The sequence below is a fragment of the Charadrius vociferus genome, unplaced genomic scaffold (genome assembly GCF_000708025.1).
Source record: "Charadrius vociferus isolate BGI_N301 unplaced genomic scaffold, ASM70802v2 scaffold104, whole genome shotgun sequence".
NCBI lineage: Eukaryota > Metazoa > Chordata > Aves > Charadriiformes > Charadriidae > Charadrius > Charadrius vociferus.
In genome coordinates, this window is record NW_009648255.1 from 4,526,211 (window position 1) to 4,548,796 (window position 22,586).

Genomic DNA, 22,586 nt, shown 5'->3' on the forward strand with positions numbered 1-22,586 from the left:
TGCGCCAGAAGGTGGTGTTCTATAATTCAGTCGGGAAATAATTGTATTCTCTTAGAAATAACTGAAAAGATGATAAGCCATCATCTCTTGCAGAATTTGACCTTTCTGCAAAAATAAACCCTTTCGGTGTAAGGATCTGGTGTGGTCAAACTGATTGCAGAAAGAGAACACTCTCTGTTCATTATCTGGATCTCTTCGTTCTACTCGGTTCGAGAAGGAATTTTGCAAGAGATCTCAATCGCTAGAAAAGAAAATAGATGCACTGAAATGCTATTACATTTACAGAAAGCTTCAGGATAATTTATTTATGAGATAGGTTGTTGCTGTTACCTACTCCTTATGTTTATAATTTTTTTTTTGGCATTTATTCTTCCCAGTTGGGCCAGTGAAAAGCAGCCAATTAAGGTGTTATTCAGGCATACAACTTCCAAACCCATCCAGAAGCAGAGAAGTAGGAAGAAGAATTATCTAAGGTTGTTGGGGTTTTTTTTTATTTATTTTTGGAAGCTTCTAATACAGTTCAGCTCAAATAGGTAGAAAGGGGTCCAGGAGATGCCTACCTGCATGGCAACTAGAGCTCATGTAACTATGTCAAAGAGCTGGGCCATTCCCACCAAGGTCCCAATGTCCCTCTGCAGTGATATCCTTTCCCAAGAGGAGCAAGAGCTTTGTGGCCAGGTCTTGCTGAGAACTGGCTGGCTGAGCAGGGTTTTCATGGCTAATTTCTGTCGAACCTGCTGACGCACAGATCGATGCTCTTCTGCAGGTTCGTCTGTCTTGTTCCAGGTAATGTGGGGCTGTCCCTTGATTAGGAGGCAACTCAGTGGATGACAAAATAAAAAGAAAATCATAGAATCGCAGAATGGTCAGGGGTGGAGGGGCCCTCTGGAGCTCCCCCAGTGCCCCCCCCGCCAGAGCAGGGGCGCCTCCAGCAGTGGCACAGGACGGCGTCCAGGCGGGTTTGGGATGGCTCCAGAGGGGGAGACTCCCCCACCTCTCTGGGCAGCCTGTGCCACTGCTCTGCTGCCCTCACAGCAGAGAAGGCCCTCCTCAGGTGGAGATGGAACTGCCGATGGTCACGTTTGTGCCCGTTCCCTCTTGTCCTGTCACTGGGCACCACTGGAAACAGACTGTTCCCATCCCCCTGGCACCCGCCCTTGAAGTATTCATAAATATTGATAAGATCCCCAATCATGATTGGAGCTTACCTCCACACCAAGACTTTTACCAGTTGAGGACAGAGGCTGGGTGAGTAGGGAAAAAAAGCTGTGAGTTTACTATTTTGTGAATCTGTAGGTCTTTACTCCTTGAAAAATGAGATAGCAGAAGTAGAGGCGTCAGTTTTTCTGGCTTGTTTCACCATTGGACTCGCACACAGAGTGCTGATGATTTACGCTTTCAATGCATAGTTTGAATACTCTCCTACTATGTCTTTGTCCTACAGATTTGGCCAGAAAGAAGCAACGATTCAGGCTTTAATGGCAGCCTTAAAACTTTTTGGTCTAACAAGCAAATATCATTTGGTGTGTCCAGGAAAGTTATTATTTCTTTATGTTTATGTCAATTAAATTATGTCTGAAGCAAGGTTTAAGTGCAGTGGCATTGCAGTTAAAGATCAAAACCAATTGTGGCTTGCATGGCAATACTATAAAACACTGCTATTTCTATTAAAAAAAAATCCATTTTTCTATAACAGATTACATTGTTTCTTTGAAGTGTGATTTTAAGCAGCTAGTGTTTATAATACGTACATCATTAATCTTCAGACTTTAATCTCTATAGTCCTATTTAACACAGTGAAGCTTCAAAGGGTACGGATGCCTTATATTGTTTATTGAGATATGAGGTAAAATATAAATGAAAGATCTGGGGAATCAAAATTATATCCATAACATTTTTTTTAATCTGCATAACATATTTAATGCTAGACGTATTAGAAAGCTACCTGTATATTTGCCCAATGAACAGTAATACGGACATACTGGAAAGGGTAAACATATTAATTAGAGCCTGCACATCTCTCCTTCTTGCTAGTGTAATCATTAAATTGATTTTTCCAGTCTGACATGTAATTGTTCCAGCGATGGAATCCTGCTTTCCACTCTCGTTCTGCTTCATCAATATTTCCTGTAAAACATGAAATGGGTTACATTAATCTAAATTTGAATCTCTTTATATGCTAATTGAAAAATAATTTTGATTATCAATGTCATTTGCTCCAAATACATTATAGGATGGTCTTTTGCCTCTTTTCTTAAACCTGGAATGACTGAAAATTCGGTGATTAACGCTTTATCTTTACATCAGGAAGGCAGGACTGCAAAGATATCATTCTGGCATACCGCAGGGTAATAACTATACTTATGTATGGGCTTCTCGCTTTTGGATAATACTTCTGTCCATCTAATTAGTCATTTTAAAGCAACTTTTTTTTTAAAATCCGCAAAATATTAGTTTGGCTTGGTGTACTTTTCGGTGAAACCTTCAAACCTCAAAGACTACGATATGCAAACTGAGACATACTTGTAAAGGTACAGTGAAATCTCAGCTTTGTTCAAGATAACAACAGTATTGCCATTAGTTTTACTGGATTTCAATGGATGGCCAGGATTTCACAATACTATGGAATAAATTCACAAGCGTAAGGGGCACAGGTTCGGAGAAGGATACTGCAAAATGTGCACTGTGTCAACACAGAACCATCTTTTCTTTTCTTTTTCATTCTAGCCTATAAAGCATTTGCCAACTAATCCTGTGTCCCAAGGCAATATTTATTGCCAAATTTGTTATAGGTATCAGAGCAGAGGGCGAGGATGAGAGGAGTAATAAAAATACGTCATTTCACAAGGTTCCCAGAGTATTTTACGGACAGGGATCACTTCCTCCAGTCCCAAAAGGTAATTAACGCTAGGGAGAAGTGCGGTGACCTTGCAGGAACAACCCATCCAACAAGTAAAGGAAAGATAACATGTAGGCTGCATCGCGTACTGTGGCTTATTTTGGATCAGTTGTAGACTTTTTCTTAAAGTTTAGAAACCATTTATGAGCTATGAATGCCTTTATTCATTCTGGACCTAATTATCTCAGTGTCCATATTGACATAGCTTGCTTCCAAAAAAATTTGGTAATGGTGTTCATAAGATAACAATTCCATGGTTTCTTTATGCTCTTTTGACTTTATGTTTTTCTGCTGCAGTAGAGCATAGGCCCTTTCCCTCTATAAATATACCCTTTTCCCCTTTTTTATGATCTGCCAGCACTGCAAGTTTAACTGGTTATGTGAAAATGAAATACTTCTGTGTTTTACACATCAGTAGAGAAAATATTCTGGAAAGAGAGTTAACAGATTCAGAGATTTAGTTTGGAGGAGCATCCAGTAATTTGGTTGCTTATCTGCAGTTTAGCTCAACATTTCCAAACCTTTTTGGTGTGGAAATCCAGATGGCAATTTAATGAGACTTTGAAATGAGATTTACATTGCTTCTTGATTTCAGTGAGACCAGAAATAAAACCAGGATACTTTTTCTTGGGGAGGTTCTATACTTCTGCTTCCAGTCAAAAGGGAAATTGTGAAGAAGAAATATAGGAAAAAAATATTAAAAAAAAAATTAACTGCACTCCTCTCCCTCAGTTCAAAGATGTAAATAAGCTTGGTTACATCAGAGACCAAAGAAAAGTTTAGATCACTTTTAATTTTTTTCTGCAGGCTGCAATTGTCATTAACTCAAAGAGGATTTGTAAATGCTGGTAACAATAAAACCACGGTTTGATTACTAAGCTATGCAGTTATGACTCACAGATCTATGGGGAGAAGGCAGGCACAACATTTTACTTTCCTGATTCTAAGGACTCGTCTTTGCATGTTTCACAATTTAAAGATGTAGCCAGGGTCTCGGGTAAAGCCAAATTTTCCATGTAAGTCAAATGGATTGGTAATTTAAGGTATGAACCGGTACTAGTATTATTTGGAGAAAAATGCCTCATTCGTATTTCTTGTTTTATTCTTGATTATGGGTATCCAGTTTTATTTATCCAGGCAAAGCTTCCACTTATGAATTGGACAAAAAAAAACCAAAAAACCAAAAAAACAAACAAAAAACCCCCCCACCCAAACCCAACAACTATTCCTTCTTTAATTGTTCAGGTTTAGGTGTGTTTGAAGTCTGCCCAAAGACTTTAGAGACTGGAATACCTCTACCACACGCATCTTCAATTAAAAGTCACTGTTCTAGAGTATAAATTAATGAGGCATTTCAGTATTTCTTAAGGATCACGGTAAAGTGAGTCAGCTAGAGAAGGCAGACAATGAGAAATTCAGAGTAGCCACCATTATGAATCTAAAAGACAAAAGGGGGAAGGGAATAACTGAAATAAGAACTCGGATTCCCATTTGTTTGCTTTTTGCAGTGATAAGATCCAAATTGAAGTCACAAGTCAATGCATCCCATTATCACCAACATCATCAATCTCTTTGAAGCAACCACCCATGACTTAGATGAGCTGACAGCTAGAAGGCAAAAAAAAAAAAAGATTAGAGAATTCGACTTGACCGATAATTACAGCTCAGAGCACTGGGACACTACAATGTGCTGCAGTGCGATGGAAGTCAGCTCATAATGCAGTGAGGTTATTTTGCTATATGTAGTCATTTAGGCAATCCCAAACTTTAGAGTAATACCAATTAGCCTAATGCAAAGCCCAGTGAAGTTTACAAGGAGAAAAGGGGAGATTTCAGTAGGCAATGAATCATACCTCAGTGCTCAGAAAGGTCCCAGTTTAACAGACCAAAAAAAAAAAAAAGTAATTTTTTTGGGTTTTTTTTTTTTTTTGTTTTTGTTTTTTTTATTCTTCGGCAGTGTCAGCGCAGACAGCTGGTATTTCTCCTCTTTCCACACAGGTGTACAGCCCTTACTTTAATGGCATTACAGCAAAGTTAAATTTATCTCCATACCATAGAATCATAGAATTATAGAATGGTTTAGGTTGGAAAGGACCTTGAAGATCATCGAGTTCCAACCCCCCTGCCCTGGGCAGGGACACCTCCCACTAGACCAGGTTGCCCAAGGCTTCATCCAGCCTGGACTTCAACCATCATTTGTTGAACTGTTAGATGTGCCAATAAAGTGTTAATCTTAAATGTTTTTTTTGTGTATTAACATTAAGATTGGGACAAAGGCCATGTAGCTGTTAAGATATAGTATAATTAATAAAGGATGACAAGTTAGAATTAATTTTTCTGCCCTCAGCATCTCATAAATGTGAGTACCTGTAAACTTCTTGATTCATTAGTACGATAAATGCCGCAAGTTAATCTGTGCTGTAGATTCTCACGCTGAGAGTTTCTACACAAATGTTTAGAAAGGAGAAAACAAATAGTATCTATACTTCAGTATCTCTATTCAATGTTCTTTAATCACACACTCTGAATATCACTGCCTATTTAACCACAACAGTATATTTGTTTTCATGTGTATTTTTAAGGACTTCGGATTTTTTTTTTTATTTTAGTTTTTTATTTTCTTCTAAAAGTCAATAGAGTTCTCTGGGAGATGAAATATTGTAAGGGCTGTTATCTCTCCTATGGCCTGGGATGCAAAGCAATAGACTCAGAAAGAAATCAGCTTGCTAAGGTACGTAGCTTATTGGTGCACTGAGTACAATTTTACTTTGTTGGTAGATGCAGTAGTATTGGTGCGGTTACTTTTGACTAGTTCCCTTTTCTGCGTGCATAATGAGTGCAGCATCTAGCTCTGTGGAAATTGAAAACTAATTCTGATGGTGAATTTTCTAATTAGTCGCATTTTTAATATTATTACTACCCTGAGTATTTAGCTCTATAGAGTCCAGATGCTGTTTGAAGGATTGTAGCAAATACAACGATTTTTGTTATTTACTAGTCAAAAGGTTGAACTTTTCTCTGCCTCCACATTCAAAATATTTTTAGGTTTGTTTTAAAACATGATGTATTTACATTAGCTACTTTGATGTTTGATTTATCTATAGATGATATATCGATGCAGCAATATCAAATAAAATAGAAAAATATGTATTAGGCACATTAAAGTCATAATGGAATAATAGATGGGATGCTTGGCTGCCTGCAGCTTTCCATAATCAAAAGGAAACAGTCATATCCAACCTAAACGATTCTATATATAAATAGTGCTCTAGATGCATTAACGATTGTGTTAAGGAGGCGGAATCTAACATAGATGCTTTTATAATTAACCTATGATTGCTCTAAAAGCTACTGAAGAGTCACTTACTATTTATTATCCCTCCGGTGTGTTTCTTTTAGCAGCAGTCATCAGAAAAAGTTCTGGTGATTGTCCCAGTGGTCAGGAAAGAAACAGTGACTGCCGAATGCTCCCAGCCTGCCCCGGGGTGAGTGGGAATGGAGGGTATTCTCGGTGCTTTTGCAGTAGGGTTGAAATTTGTGTAGAAATCGCGTCTAGTTGGGATTGAGAGCCCACATAAGGCACGTCTAGGTCCAGTTTACCTCTCCAGCGATAATTATCAAGATGGACACAAAACTACAAGTTTTGACTCATGTCTTCGATTATACTTTTATATATTGAAATTGAAGGAGAAGACATTGAGAAATCTTCCAAAATCATACAAAGTACTCTAGAGGTATAAAGGCATCTTTTACATGGCTGTTACTGTTGTGTTAGTGTGTGAGGCGTATTCTTTTCTGATTAGTTTTCTCAATCCCTACCCAAAATAATTTTTTTGGAACACATCTGATTTGATTGCTTGAAGAAAATGGAAAATAGCTAACCTTAAAGATGGCAGGGACTAAATATTTTCCTCTCTCGTATATTTAACTGCCTCCGGGAACTTGGCTTACCCAGCCTGCCATGGGAACAGGCTTGCTCAGATGCAGAACACATCTGGAGCCGGCTGTTACATGCAGAGAAGACGCCAAGGGGGTCGCAAGGCTTGTGCCGGGAGTGGATCAGTAACTAAACAAGTGGTTCGTTACTAAGCACATCCGTGTCAAATTCTGACCACTTGGCACAGTGAGAAATCCCCTTGCAATTTCTACAAAGTAAGTTGGTTTGATTGTTCTCTTCAGGTTCTACCTAATATAATTCCGCTTTGTCTATCTGAACCCGGCTTGAACTATAACTTGCAATAATGGTAACATAAAATTTCCTTACTACTTGTTCTGTGTCATCTTATATCATGTTAAGGCAAGCTTCTTTTTCTAAGAGTATTTCAAGCGAAGAAGTAATAGAAAGGATAGACCCTCAGAAAATATACGTATTTATGGCATGCACTCTCCTTTGGGCATAAAAGGAGATAGAAAATGCAAAATAATATTTCGGTGAAAAGAATTATTACAGTATAAAGTATTATGTCATGTTTGTAAGCAGAATCTTAAAGGTCTCTCTGTCAGAAATGTGTAAGATTGTATAGCGAACGTAAATACAAAACCACCGTATTTCTGTTACAGTATTTCAAGGACCGATAGATGTAGATATGTGACAACACAGCAGTGCTTCTTGACAATATTCTTGTCTCATTTCTATATTAGGATTGAGCCACGATGATTCTTTCCTTTTTGCTAAGAGTATGCTCAGGAATTTCTTTTAATTAAATTATGTAAATTTATGTTGTAAATTACTGAATACGGCAAAGTGATGTATTTGTCTCCTGGCAGATCCAGAGTGTTGCTTCGTCATCCCTTGCGCCACAGGAGCATGCAGAGCAACTCCTGCTGTCCTGCCAAGATGTGTTGAACTATGTCTGGTGATGTGCTCTCTTCTGCTCTGTCACAGAGCATTTGGTTATGCACAGTCCATTCGTAAGATGCACATTACTCTACAAGGGTTCACAGCCAGGTTAAAGAAATATGTAAAATAGTTCAGTTCTCCTGGCTCGGCATAAAGGGCTTGTCAGAATTTGAGAAACCCTCTTAAAATCCACCCATAATTTGGTATACTGTGATTTTTAAAAATCACAGAGTATGCTTTATAAATTATTCATTTTACCTACTGATTTTGCTTCTCTTGATTTAATTGAAAAACATCTATTGAATTGAGAGGGGATAAAAGTTGAGCCATAATACAGTTATAGGCTCAAATGAGGAAGGAATAAATTATATCAGAAAGAATCATCTGTGCACTGTGAAAGTTTACATATTTTTAAGACTAACATTCAAACTGGATCTTACAGAAAGCTTTTAAATTACTAATTAACATTTAAAAAGTGTATCTTATTTTTGAAATGAGACTTTTTAATTTTTTCTTTTTTTTTTTTTTATTTTCCCCCAGTCGAACTGCAGAATGCAGTTCCAGAGCTGCAAAATCACTTTAAAAAATCAGTTCCTTTCGAAGTCCGGAAGCACAGAGGGTTGGTCTCTTTGGTGGGCTTTGCAAAAACAGTGGCGTGGGGCTTCTAAAGAAAACCTGAGTCCTTTGTGTTCAACTGAGTTTAAAGATTCAAACAGCCTGTTATATTCTTCTGGGTAGTGAAATTTCATAAACTCAATGTATACACAGTCAGGCACAAATTGGTTCTATTTTGCATAGGCAGGTCTTGAAGTCTCTTGGTTGTTGTCAGTGAGTGATGCTCTAGAAATAACACGAGGTGCTCTCATGTGAGATGTAGAACAGAATCCCCTTTTGGCAGCAGTAACACACTTAATATCCTCTGTGGATTAGCTGTGTAATACTACAGTCCCATAATATAATCCCAATATAACACCCCACAATGTACCTTAGATACATAAAGTTTGTACAGAACATCTGAAGCTTCCAGGAAAGCCCAGCACAAGCTCCCACTTGGGCAATGTTTTCCCTGCTCTCTCCAGTACCCCAGGAACCCAGACCCAGGCAGTGCTGACCCTCATGGGGGGATTAGCTTGAGAACAGAGATTTGCAGCGCTCTAAAATGTCTCACCTTGTGGCCTCATCTCCATTTTGGGGCAGAGAAGCTCCACATTGCGCAAGTCCCAAGCCTTGGCCTGTCCCCAGGTTCTGTCCTAGCGCACAGGGCACGATGTGGGGTGTACCCTCACCACCGCATGGATGGTGGTGTCCAACATCTGAACATCTCACGGAAATTCAGTTACAAATAGGAACACAAAGATTTCGACTCCAGCTAACAAGCTCATGTTAGTATCAAGTAAATGATCCTTGTATAAATGTTTAAACAAAAGCATCTATAAAAGCACTTTTACCTGTCATTTCCAGGACTTTGGGAAAAAAATTATTCCAGAATCGACACTGCTGAGCACGTAATTTTGTCAGTATCTCTGAAGTGTTGGTACTTAACGTCAAATATTTTTGTTCAGTACTGGTGAAGACTGGCCATCTTGTTCCATTAATCAGCGTCCCATTTGGAGTTCTAAATGAGAACAGAAACATTTCATTTGGAATGAGGAATTACCTCAGTACATCAATAAAGCGCTAGTTCTTTTTTATTTAGCAGTTACTTTAGCTTTAAGTTTGTTAGTTTGGAATTACCAAAGTATATTTTTGTAAGCAACATGGGGGGGCCGGTGGGGGGAGGGAGCAGGGAAGAAGGTAAATTTTATTTAACTTCATTTAAAAAAAAAAATAAAAATTATATTCCCTTTTTGGGGTGTTCTGCATTCACCTAAGGGAAAAAAGTTAATAAATGACCATAAACAAACTACACCTGTTGAATTTGGTGATTCTCACAGCAGCTGTAAATTATTATGGGTGACTTAACAAACAAACCAGTTTGGGAGGTTCAGAAGTTTATGCTTTAGTTTGAATGTTGCTGATCCCTTCAGACAGACCAATAGATTGGACTAACTAGCTCAAATAAAAATGCAAGTACAAATAATGTCTAAAATTTGAATGAGGGCTATATTGGGAGAGAAAACAATTATTTCTCATTAAGAAGGAACAGTTCCTCCTTGAAGTACGCTCAGCCCCATCAGTGGTGTGCCAAACATGAGGAATCAAATCTTTTGGAAACCAGGAAGAGGTACAGAGCTCTCGGCTCTTTATAGAACAGGCTCTGCAGGTTAAAAGACCACAGCTGTTAATATTAAAATAGTTGTGATAAATATTTGTAATACAACAGAATTAATGAGGTTCTAGGGACAGACATCCATTTTTTTCCCCTCCAAAAAGGATGATATGTAGTATCTATATGACTACAGAAAAAGTACTTGGTTTAAGTGTGTAGAAAAAGAACAAAACAAGGACCGTTGCATAGGGAATGAATGAGACGGAATATGATCTTCAGGAAAAGCAGATGATTTGTAACTGTTTAAAGTATGAATCTACATTAGTGCAAAAGAGGTTAAAAATACAAATTAAACACCTTACTGCGGTGCAAGCAGGAGGACGCCTTTTCTAGAGGCTGGTATCAAGGAATCTTGGGTTTAGGGCAGAACAGTAGTTGATGATTTTTGGTGGGATGAATTAAGAACACTATTAGCTAAGTTAATTTGGTTATCTCTACTTTACTTTTCACCAGGACTCGTCCCGGAAGGCAGCGGTGAGAGAGGAGTCCAAGGTGTGTGGGGCCCACTTGAGTTCTGCTTGCCAAGAGTGGGAACAAGGTACCGGGTGCAGGTGGGAGCCATCAGAGCACAAGATTCAGCTGCTGAAATGATATCAATATCTCTTAGTTCGTTCAGAATGAATCAAGTTTTCGGCCCATGTTTTAGTATTCTGGAGTCTTTGCCATTGGCTACTTATAGAAATGATGTTGGAGTAAGAGATTCAGCATGTCATTTCCTGAATTGCTCACTTCTTTACTAATTTTTCTTTACTAATTCAGCTCTGATTAACCTATGGCACCCTTTTTAACTGCACATTTATTTGTGGCTCATGAGAATGATGACTTAAGCAGATCTGACTTGCACTTCGGTTCAAGATCAGAACACTAATGGTGCTGTCAGTATTCATTTAACAGCTTTTATGCTATGAAATAAATCATGACATTCCACATTATAATTTACAGGTGTGGGGGGGATTACACAATGGCTACAGATGTATTTTACCAGAAACGATTGAAAGAACTGTCAGATGAACACAGCATTTTGAAATACGTGAACCTGCTGATTATGACATTCTCTCTGAATTTCTAGGAAGCTTGCTGTTCAAAGCAATGGCCAGCAATTTCCTTCTTAGCTCCATTATTGAACATTTCCCAAGTTAAAAAGTAGCTCCCAGTTACAGCAAAACAGACAAATCACAGGAGTATAATTTTTAGCTGGTAAGAACAAGTTATAATCATAACCTCGTTGTTCTATCACAATTACTGTTCGTTCCTTCTTGCTAATAACTTCATGATGAGAATTGCAGTGCCCAGAATAAGCTGTAAAATTCCCTGTTCTTTGCACTAAACTCAAAGTTTAATAATACTCATGTAGAAAATTGAAAGTATTGTGAGAATATCCTTACTGAACAGAAAGGAATCCAATACACTGCACAACCTTGTCTCCGTCCATCTATGTTTGGGTGGATGATCTCTGCTGATAAATTACAGGAACTTGCTTCTGTTGAAACAAAGCTCAACATTTCCATGGAAACCTCCATCCTATCATCTTTATCAATTCCTCAAACCTCTGCTCTTTCATCTTCTGCTACGACTCAGTCATCTCTTCTTCAGTACATTCCAGGTTTTCCCACCAGAAGGCGTGTCCTGAAAGGGCTTGGGTCACGCATCTTCAGCATGGACCTCTACCTTGTGCATCTTACTTGTCAAGCACTAGTCACTTAGACCTCTGTCCATATCTATAAGCTCGAGTCCAGGAAGACTTTCCTTTTGTTTGGAGAATCATAGAATGGTTTAGGTTGGAAGGGACCTTGAAGATCTTCTAGTTACAACCCCCGAAGATGTAAGCTTCTTCACTGAATACTTTAGAAAGAAGCCTGCTCCTTTTCTACAAACTTTTTAATGTTTGCAGAAGCAAGTCTTACGGCAATTAAGAAATACATTTATTTGAATTGCTCCCAGAAAAGAAATGCAAGAGAGAAAAAAAGCCCCCAAAACCAAACCACCTGTGTTTAAACTTTGATGTAAATAGAATTTGTTTCATTATTTCAGCTATTTTTTTCTTCTTTGCATATGCCCTGAAGTTATAGGCTGGAGACTCTCTACACTCTGATAGCAGTACAGCAGCTCATTTATAGTTAATTATTTTGTTAAGATATGCCTTTAAGGCTGCCAGACTTACTCTGTTTTTCAAGTTAATGAGAAAGTATCTTTGTGGGCTCAGTCTCCAATAAAGCTGCTCTCATGTTCTACCTTTACACATATATGTGCTCTCATTGAAGTTCATGAGCCTTTTTTAACCCTGGGCTGAGTGGAAGTTGTTTGGTATTACTCACTGTTACCAAGATCAGCTTCTTCCCCTTTTGGGTATTGTATGTCCATAACTGTCAATAACACTTAATTCTCAAGACTCGTTTATAGTAAGTATAATAGATTTGACATAGGAGTGAAGAGGGTTTTAGAGGAGCCTATTTACTGATCATTTCTCTGTATTCAGTGTTTATCTTCAACAACTTTAGAAAGAGAAAGTTAGTTTGGTTCAGATGGAAAATGCAACAACCTGAACATAGTTCTGTTAATCATAATAAACATGCATATGTTACTGTTCTCATTAATATGATCAATATAGCCTGAAATACAATATTAGTGCACTGTGTATTTATTCATATTCACGTAGCGTTACTTCTACAGATGGTTTATCATACACATAAAAATGTAATTCATCTTTTAAGGATTTTTCAATCATTTGTGATATATATAGTACCTGTAAAATATTCACTTTGGTTTTGTGACGGAGCTCAGAATAGCTTTCATTCTGCTGTGGTTTTGCCATTTAACAGAGAGGTTCTTTTGTGATGTTAAGTTATATTTTTATATAATCCACAAAGAAAAAAATTCTCTAAGTCTCTTGAAAACAGTTTTAGGCATCGTTTACCTTCCTAATGAGTGTTGTAAACACTAACCGTACCACATGCCAGCTTAGATTGTCCCAAGCTTTCACTGTATTCCTACTTAGCTGCTCTATTTGTAAATGGATCAGGTTTAACACATAGTGTGTTTCTCTAGAGGGAAAGAAAAACAAAACCCACATCATTTTAACTGCCTAACACAGATGAGTTATACCAACCCAAACTCACCAAGATATCCACAGGCTGAAACACAATTTTACCTCCAGTCCCCAGTAGCCCCTTCCTCCAGACAGACAAACATTTGTTCTGCCTGGCTGAAGCTGTTCATAGAGATATTGCTCCCTGAGAAGAAGTGTACACTAATTTCACCTGAGCAGCATGTTATTACTCTTAATTGTCTCTTCAGTTGCCGCTGGCTTCGCTCCGACCCACTCTGAGGGTTGCCCACCAAGCTCCTTTGCCTGCAGCTCACCCTGCAGAGGATTTCCCATTCCCCCATCGTGTGAGGCCGTGGGAAGGTGGCCTCTCTGTGCCCTGCCTGGCTCCCTCCCGCTCTCCTCAGCGTGGCACCAACCCCACCAGACGCTTGGTAAGGCAATTTCTTCCTCTGTGCCTTCTGCAGGTTATCACCAGACAGGCTTTCTGCTGGCATGGGTCTCGTTAGCCGAATGGGTTGCCCACTGAGATTAACAAAGAGTTATGATAATGCGGCGGCACCCTCTGCTCCCCTGGTGCAGCACAAATTGAAATCAGATAGAGACCTGTTCCGCCTTTATTGACTTCACCAGGGTTGTAACCGCTGATGCTCATTTTCAATTTACCCCCCTTTTCTTTTAAACAGCTGGTTTGAAGGGAGGGGAGGGTGAACGTGAATCATTTTTATTAGCTTCCATGATTCCTTGGAGGTCTCGGGCAGTACTGGCAATCAGCTGTTTTTCATGGGATGGCATTTTACAGTGTGTTACCATGGGCACGAGATAAGCGGGAGGGGGAACGGCCTTAGAGCGAATGCAACAGCAACAACAACCCCGTCTCCTGCACGTTTTCTGCAGGTGTATTATGAAGCTTTTAAGAATTATGGAAATAGTCAGTTTGGCATCAAATAAGAAACATACTGTAAATGTTTCGCTCCAGGAGTAGCTCTGGGGGTGAGGGGCCATTCTGCATGTGTCTATACTGCAAACGGAGATGCTGAAGCTCGCGTGATCGTACCCAGGGTGGCTTCAGAGGAACCACGTGAAGGCTACCAGCAGCACAGCATGGTTCCCAGCCCTGCAAACACTTGCGCAGCAGGTATGAAACCTGATAGGAGTGACTGTAATTAATAATGTCTCTGTGCTTGTAGAAATACATAATGAACTGCTTTTTCTGTGGCATTGTAAGTTTTGGCTGTGTTGTCTCCCATATGCTTTTCTCTGCCAGGTGAAAGGCAGTAAGATAGCCCAGGGCAGAGAAATCCAAGGTTCAGGATAAATGAACAAAAGGATGAGAAGACATCAACTGGGCTACGGTATCGGCAGTTGCTCTTGGCGAGGGGTTGGAAGCAGAGTTATGTAGTTTACAAAGATGCCAAACTCACAACCAGTACCACTGGTGTCACTGCACCACACGTAAAAACGCCTGCTTGCTTTAACGAAGGTCCAGGGGGATTTAAAAAATGATAGGATGATAAGGGCTCCTGGATAACATCATCATGTGATAGGTTCCCATCAAAGCTCTGGCCTTCAGCCCTTTCCTCCTCCAAGGGATGGGCTATGCCAGTCTTTTGTGCTTCTTTTTGCACTACTGAGCCCCTCCTGCTGATGCCTCAACCAGCGAGTCATCCCCTTGACTTCAGAGGAGTCAAAATGGGGATATCTGATGCTCTGAGGAAAAGCCACAAGGTTTGTATTTTAAAAGAAATTATCTCAGTTTTACAATTGCTATATTAGAGGTTGTGTCATGTAGAGCACCATTAATCATGCTGGCACTAAACAACATACCTGATCAAAATATATTTATTTATCTAATCCAAATGGGTAAACTTTTTTTTTCTCCCCCAGTCTGGAAGAAAACATTTTTTTACTTTCCCTCTTCTCGACTTGGGCAGAAGGGAACTCCAATTAGCAGGAGAGCTGACGAAGAGCACCAGGCACGCCTGTGCTGCCTCAGCCCTCCGGAGCACCACTTGTCTCAGAGGGCCGGGAAGCGTTTGCGGCATTAGTCCGGGTAACGTATCCCAATGTCTCACATAATTTCGAAAGGCCACGATGCATGATATTTATACCTATGTTCATTTCCTCATCACAACACAACAACTGCCAGGTTAATATCAATTTTGGGCAGTGGCGTGGTCCCCACAAGGATGGTGGTGTAGCGACAGCACATGTTTGTGCAAGGCTTTGCTTGGATGGTACGACTGGGAGCTTAACAGATACTTTCCAGCCCAGTCCTATTAAAAAGAAGAGCAGATTTTATTGTTAACTGCTGGTTGAATCTTCAAGCAGCCTCAAACAGTTTGGCTTAATGCCGGTTTCTTCATACCAGGCTATTAGTTTCATATGACTCATTCTTAAGTAGGCACTGGAGAGGGCCATGGGGTTGAAGAGTCAAAGTCCTTAACCTGAGGAGCAGTCCTAGCTATTGGAATAAAGAAAATGAACCTGCTCTGGAAACTTTCCTTACAAAAGTTAGCAAGAGAAAAGATGAAGAAATATCTGTAATACCTGTAAAAAAAAAATAAATAATTATTAACTGTAAAAACATCCCCAGAAGCTCTAATTACTGTATAAACCTTCCACTCCGAGACTGAGGCCTGTACAAATCTGAATGGCTCTCACTGTGTGAATATATAGATTGCATTTGATGCAATGTCACTACAATTGGGTCCACCTATGTGTGATTCAGTATAATGAATTTATTCTTAGATTTTTTTAAATTCAGACAGTTATCCAGAACGCTTTCCCAAGTCAGTTAATCATCTATCACCTACTAAAATGATTTGATGGACTCCCTGGATAAAATCTTTGCATTAGGCCAAAATATTTTACATTAAATTGTACACTCTGAGGCTTTTTGTTATTAGAAACCACAAATGCATAGACAAGGTGACAGGGGCGCTTTTCTGGCCATTATCTAAAGTTTATGAATTGGCCCATTTGGAATGACCAGCAAGGGGAAGTGCCACCCCTAAATAAGTTAATTGGAAATCTGACATGTTATCACTTCACAAGTACATATGTTACTTTTAATGTCAGTACCAGTTGATGCTCTTTATACATGATACCACATAACAAGTTACCTTGCTAGTTTTTATTTAATTGAGGCAGCTCTTCACAGTATTCCTTAGTATCAGCTAATCACTAACAATTCGATCTATTGAACTGATGGACCCTCTGTACAAATGTGCTGCCACACTTAATATTTTATTTCAAAATATTCTCTTACGGCCTTTATCCTTTTAGACTAATGGGAAAGACAGCAGCTATCTATCTATTAGCTGAATAGGGTGAGTGGTGCCATTTATAATAACCAAGCTCTAAAAACCACCATGCTGAAAGGTGACAATTCAGACAAGAGTATTGTCAGCCTGCGCAATACCGGGTGATGGGAAAGCACCCCGGATTATCTGTTTCATACACTAAGCTTCCTCGCATCCTCATGGCACCAGCATTCTCAAAGTATCAGGCCTGCGCTCCTGTGGCACTATGAAGAACTGGGGAACTTCAGGGGAAAAAATAAATTAAAATTAGTCATGGTTAAAAACATTGGTTCATTTATTAGTATTTAATTTTTGCGAGAAAATAGTAACCGGTTTTGGAAAATTTGTAGTAATTAAACCTTTCTCATTTACTTCTTTCTTAATAAGATGCAAAAATTATTGGTCCTGGTTCTGCGATGTTTGAGCCTTACTCAGGGTCCCACTGTAATGAATGAAAGGGCTCATGTGATTGAGTTCTACCAGTCTGAGAGAGGATGCAGATTTGAATCCTTCAAATTACTTTTTTTTTTTTTTAAGCAGCTGTTTATGGGAAGTTCATTATATTCTGTTGTGCTCAGTTCTCACAGATCACACACACGGGTTTGGAATCTGGTGACTATAAAGTACCCCTGAGCCACAGCAAAAGGAAACTGCTTTGCAAGTTATATCGTAGGTAAATATTATTTCTTCTGCTGATCCTTGAAGAAACCTGTAGGATCCAGCTGGCATACTTTTTAACTGACAGAAACCGGAGAAGAACGTTTGCGTCTAGGCTTTCTTACACCTTCACAGGCTAAATAAAGCTCAGGATATTTCTTCCAGATTCCAGCTTGGTGACAGCAGTTGTGTGTTTAAATGTCTTAAACTATAAATTATCATGGTATGCACTATTGCAACTGATATCAGTTTCAGGAAATGAAGCAACAAGCTGTTGCTCCTTTTTTTGATCTTATTGTGATCTGCTCCAAAGAGCGTCATGAATCACCCATCAAGTTGAAACTATTCTTGCTTGTTTGTGCCTTGGTACTTATTTGTGAATTCCTGCTATATATAAGGGATTGACAAGGTAGGTCTTAAGGTATTGGCTATAAATAATGTAGTATTTGAGAACTTTAGATCCAGGATGTTCTGCCTCAGCTCTTTGGGCACGCTTGCAATGCATTTAGGAGCTCAGTGCCTCAAATCCCTGGCTCCTGGATCGGAGTCTGCTCTGGTATCAAGAGTAATAACGAGCCAGGTCAGCCGAGCCAGAGCTAATGAGCCTTTCAGACCCTGCCTGTGTATCTCTGACCTCCCGGGCCCACGCTGGCTCTTCTGCACGTAGGTCTCCTCCTCAACGAAAATGTTCCAGCAAAGCTTGTTGCTATTTCAGGAACCCCTGCCCCAAACTCCACTGTTTTTATAGCTTATGATGAGATGTGATTATCGTAGGAGCTCTGGAACAGCAGTCCCACCGTGCTGTCTAAGAGTCACTAGCACTAGAAACTTGAAAATGAGTTAAAATGTCCTTTCCTGAGTAACTGGCAAAGTTAAACATTACCAGACATTTCTCTAAATTTAGCTTTAATCAATTACAAAGATCCACATTGATTTAAATGAGAACAACATTGTCCCAATATCCTCTGTGTCCTTCTGAGTGAGGACTATCAGTCCTGTGTCTCCTCTCCTCCCAGCCAGTCTATACTACAATCCAAAACCCCTGAAACTTGGAGATCCCTCAGTATCTCAGATGGTACATCCCAAATACACGCATGGTCTGCACAGTATTGAAGAAAGCGTGAAGAAGAGAGCGAGACCGTGCTGAATCTTGCAGCTTTCTCATCACAGAGCATTATTTCTGGCCAAAGAAAAGAAAGCGAGCTCTGAAAATGGAAAGAGCCCACAACGCTGGAGGCTGCCAAGGTAAGAAGAGCGATCGGCAAGAGGAAAGAGGGGAAAAAAAACACCCCAAGCCAAAACCAGCAAAAGGTCTTTAACCTAATGGCATGACTTGAAGACGATGAAAGATTTGAAGTTAAATTCAGTTCAGGGAAAGGGACGAAATTTTGACATTAATGTGGGGATGATTTTAAACCACCAAAACTATGTTTTATACTGTGTTTTAAGAAATACTTGTCACTCACTCAGTGTGATACTCACAGTCACGCTAAGCTGAATGGGACAAGTGTCTAATATAACATACCTACAACATATAGTTTATACTATGTACTGTGATAAAGCAGTAAAGAATTTTCAAATGGATCTTATTTGTTCTGTTTAAGTTGCCTTGCATATGATGGTTTATTTTACATGGTGTTTAAAGACCAGTCCAGCGCTTTTTGAGGTGCATCCACTTAGTGGCTGATCCAAATTCAAATCAATGGAACAGATTGATTGACTTCAAAAACTTCAGATCAGGTCCCAATAGGAGAAATACCTGGAGCTGTTTACAAAAGAAGCTTCTCTCCTCCAAGACAGAATTCACAATGGTGGTTTCACACCTTCTCCAGGACTCCAGGTTCTGCTGTGAATATTCACCATTTGTTTTCACGTTGCTTTTGAATAAACATGCAACATTATGGCTTAGTCTTTCTTTATTCTAAAGAAAATTTCTGTCCTTTTTTTTTTTCAATGTTCCTGTAAAGTATTTTGTAAGATCTTTATGCCCTTTTATATGGTATCCATTTTGGCATTCAAGGACCACTTTTCATGCTGTTATTTTTTTACACTCTGGGCTGCAGCAAGAAATCAGATGAATCTGTAGTTTTTAGTCTTTCTCGTTTAGGTTGAAGAGGGTTATTTGGAAATGGAAGAAGGTACTGAACCCTATTGAGACCTTGAGGAAGAACTAACTTCCATAGAAAGTAAGTAAAAGAATAAGTAGACAGGAAGGCACATGGCACTTCCTCTTTTACTCATCCTCTGAAACTGGCAGATCTCTACAACATCATTTCTCCTTCTAATGTCCTGGAAAACCATAAACTTACATGGTATCCTAACCAGGATTGCTCCCTGGGACAAACCCAAAGAATGTGTAAAGGGAGAGTAAAATGCTTTTATTGCCATGGAACTATTAATACTGTGTTTTAAATTCCCAGGGACTTTGGTAAAATTTGTCAGCCTTAGTTGGTTGTGAGAAAGAGTAAATACTGTACTCGTATATATGATGCTGTTTCCATCTCTTGCTTTTTTTCCCATTAATAGAGTTCATCCCAGACACAGCAAAATTGTTAGATAAATGGATTCAATGCTTTCCTTATCCCTAGAGACCAAATTTTCAACAGACTGTGTAGCAGATAGTATATTAGGATATAATATTTGAGACTTGTTTTCAACTGTAACTGCCCTAATCATGATCTTTTTTCAAGGTGGGTGCTCTACATAGCCCTGCACCAAATAAAAACATCTAGATTCATCATATCCTGATGGACTTCATCATTGTAGCATTTTCTTGATATTTTCCACTATAGCAACTCTTTTATTTCTGTGAATGGTAGGAAGAGCATGAGTCACAAACTTCAGCTACCGTGTAATCCAGGCCAAATTCAGCAGTCCTATAAATGAAACCATTAGGTACCTTTCAGTAGCATGTATACCTGTTACTGCTTAACCTGAAACAGACCCACTGATGCTTCATGGTAGGAAATGTAAATAAGAAGCTACAGTGTTCAAAAACCCCCAAATAAGGTATTTAAAAAACTATGGTTAAGTTATTTTCTTATCTCTGTTTTAAATTCATTGTAGGTTGGACATCTACAAGTGGAGATCACATATCTGTCTAAAATAAACACATTCAAATTATGTCCCAGCGTTATAACATTCTACAAATCTGATTCCAAGAGGGACATCTCCAAATATAAACATTTGGACCGAGAGTCATGAAAGGCATGCTCTCAAGAAGAAAAATAGTGTGTAAAGAGGGGAGCATATCTGAGCCTATTCAAAGTTCTCTTTCAAAACTGGGTGGACTTTTATGGAAATTATAGTATGCAGACTACTTAATGGCTAGGAAAAAAAAAAAAAAACCAACAAAAAAACCAACTGCTTAAACCTCTAAGCATTTCCAGTTATAGAGAAAATTCACTTGGAGGCTACTCCTTGAGAAAACCATAGTGAGTAACATTGACGGGAGGCAGGTATTTAAAACTTCATTAGTTAAAATAAAAATCACAGTATTTGAACAGCAGCTTCTGTAGAAAAAGGATTTCTGTGGTGTAAATTTGAGGCATGACTTTTTAGGGTTTGTATTGTGTGAAATTAGGAAGTTGTCTTATGTTCCCTCAAGGAAAGGTAGAGAACACAGATGGTGGCCAGCGCTGTCTGGAAAAGCAGATGATGGCAGCTTTTAATTTTACATCTGCTCTGGGATGTAACTGTGTAATATCACTAACTGTGAGCGTGAAATGCCTGATTTCTACTTATGCAGCTTCTAGATTTGTGGGCACAGAATCTCACCAATCCTGTGACTAAATTGCTAACTACATTTACCCACAAACTGGTTTCTCTTGCAGCTGATTGAAAAAAAAAAAAAAAAAAATTAAACACCAAAAATATGATGTAAGGTAACCTCTGCTGCACCTCATTTCCTCTTCTCTCCCCTTTGCCACTTTCCTGAAACTAGCCAACCTCTTGCGTTAGGGAGTAAATTAAAATGTGTACCGAAAGGTTTCCATTCTTCATGTGAAATTTCTCGGTAGGACTTCAGATTAGTGTTCCAGAACCACCTGGAAAAATGGGGTTTGTGGACCTTTTAAACTTCAATTTCTGTCTTTAGATGATGAAACAAGGACTAAGCTGCAGAAAAACAGCATGGAAGAGGAGTGGCCCTAAAAAGAGGATTAACGGTGGGTGAACAGTGATAGAATTTCACAGTGACTTTTGCAACTGTGTGTTTACATGCCAGCAAAAGTTATGATATAGGGAAAGTAATCCCTAATCCTCGATTATCTCTGAAGTCTATTACTCTTATATGTGAACCTGCCTTACACATAACGTGTTATAAGTTCATGCATGCACTTCCTTCGTTTAACTGTACACAAACCCTTTCACCCCCCTAAAATGGTTAGCATGTCTCTCAGACACTTTCTTCTCTTCTCTTTCTGTTTCTTTTTGTTCTTTCTCTCTTCTTTATGTCTTTTCCTGTTCACCTCTTGCATCCATTAGTGTTTCTTTCTCTTGTTTTCCCATCTTCCTTACTCAGGTACTTTCCATCAACCACTAAATTATTTCCATCCAGGCTTCTTATTCCCACTCCCAAATTTGAGGTAGCAATCACACCGTGATTTTATTTCGACTCTTGGAACAGTTGTATCTCTGCATTCCTCTCCTTTCCCCAAAAGAGATCCGTGTAGGCTCTCTGCCGGGTCCCGGGCACAACAGGGAACCATTTCCAGTACAGGCTCTTCTCCCTCTCTCTCTTGCGAGAACAGAAAAGCCACATCCAAGACATTTCCCTCTGGTCTTTTACAGGGCGTACACAGGGAGTTCACCTCGCGCAGTCCCAGTGCTGTGCGTTATCGCTGGGGGTTTTGATCCCTCAGCCTTTGACAGTCATATTAGAGCTTTACCTTCTCAATAAGGCACCACCACTGTTATATTCAAGGCAAACCTTCGCATTATAGTTTCAGCTTTTAGTTTTATGTTTCATTCAGTTACTCCTACAATATTTGGATGTTTCCTTAATAGATGTTCTCATCTCATGTTTGAAAATAATAATTTGACTCATCTGTTGTAGAGAACAAAATCTGTATGGATGGAATTGCATTTGCTGCACACATGGAAAGTAACAAGACATCTCCTTGTAATTTTGCAATATTTGTAATACTATTAAGACAACCTAAACAATTTGTATCCCAGACCTATTTTCAAAAGATGACGGAATCAAATACTCCTGGTTTCAATTTTGAAACTCAATGGCAGCTTGTCAGCTTGCAAGCCAGAAAGAGAGAGATGGCTGCCAAATGTAAGTCTCTAGTTACTGATTTTTTCCATGATGCACTATTTCCAAATAGATTGCTAAAAAGATGTTTCCATTGCTGCTTCTGAATATAACAATACTTATGGACCCTGGAAAGATGATGAGTCACTTCTGAGAATCCAAAACCCAAAAGTGAAGGTGGAGAGATAAGGTTACGTTTCCTAAAATTTGACCTTTTTTTATTCATCACTAGGATTTCCACGTTTATTTTCATGGCTCAGAGGTGATTCCATTGAAAGACAGTGAGTGTGAGAATGCACGTGCCTTTTGGAGT

The 22,586-nt window shown here is 39.2% G+C and overlaps 1 protein-coding gene across 1 annotated transcript in view; it reads right to left on the bottom strand.

Moving 5' to 3' along the window:
- Positions 1-1,985: 1,985 nt before the first annotated feature.
- Positions 1,986-22,586, bottom strand: part of BCHE (butyrylcholinesterase) — a 32,163-nt gene continuing 11,562 nt past the window's right edge. The window contains exons 3-4 of the mRNA XM_009884419.1: positions 9,188-9,354; positions 1,986-2,127 (exon numbers count right to left, since the gene is read on the bottom strand). Of these exons, the coding sequence (XP_009882721.1) occupies positions 2,000-2,127; positions 9,188-9,354 (295 nt within the window). The 3' untranslated portion in view covers positions 1,986-1,999. The remainder of the gene's footprint in view (positions 2,128-9,187; positions 9,355-22,586) is intronic.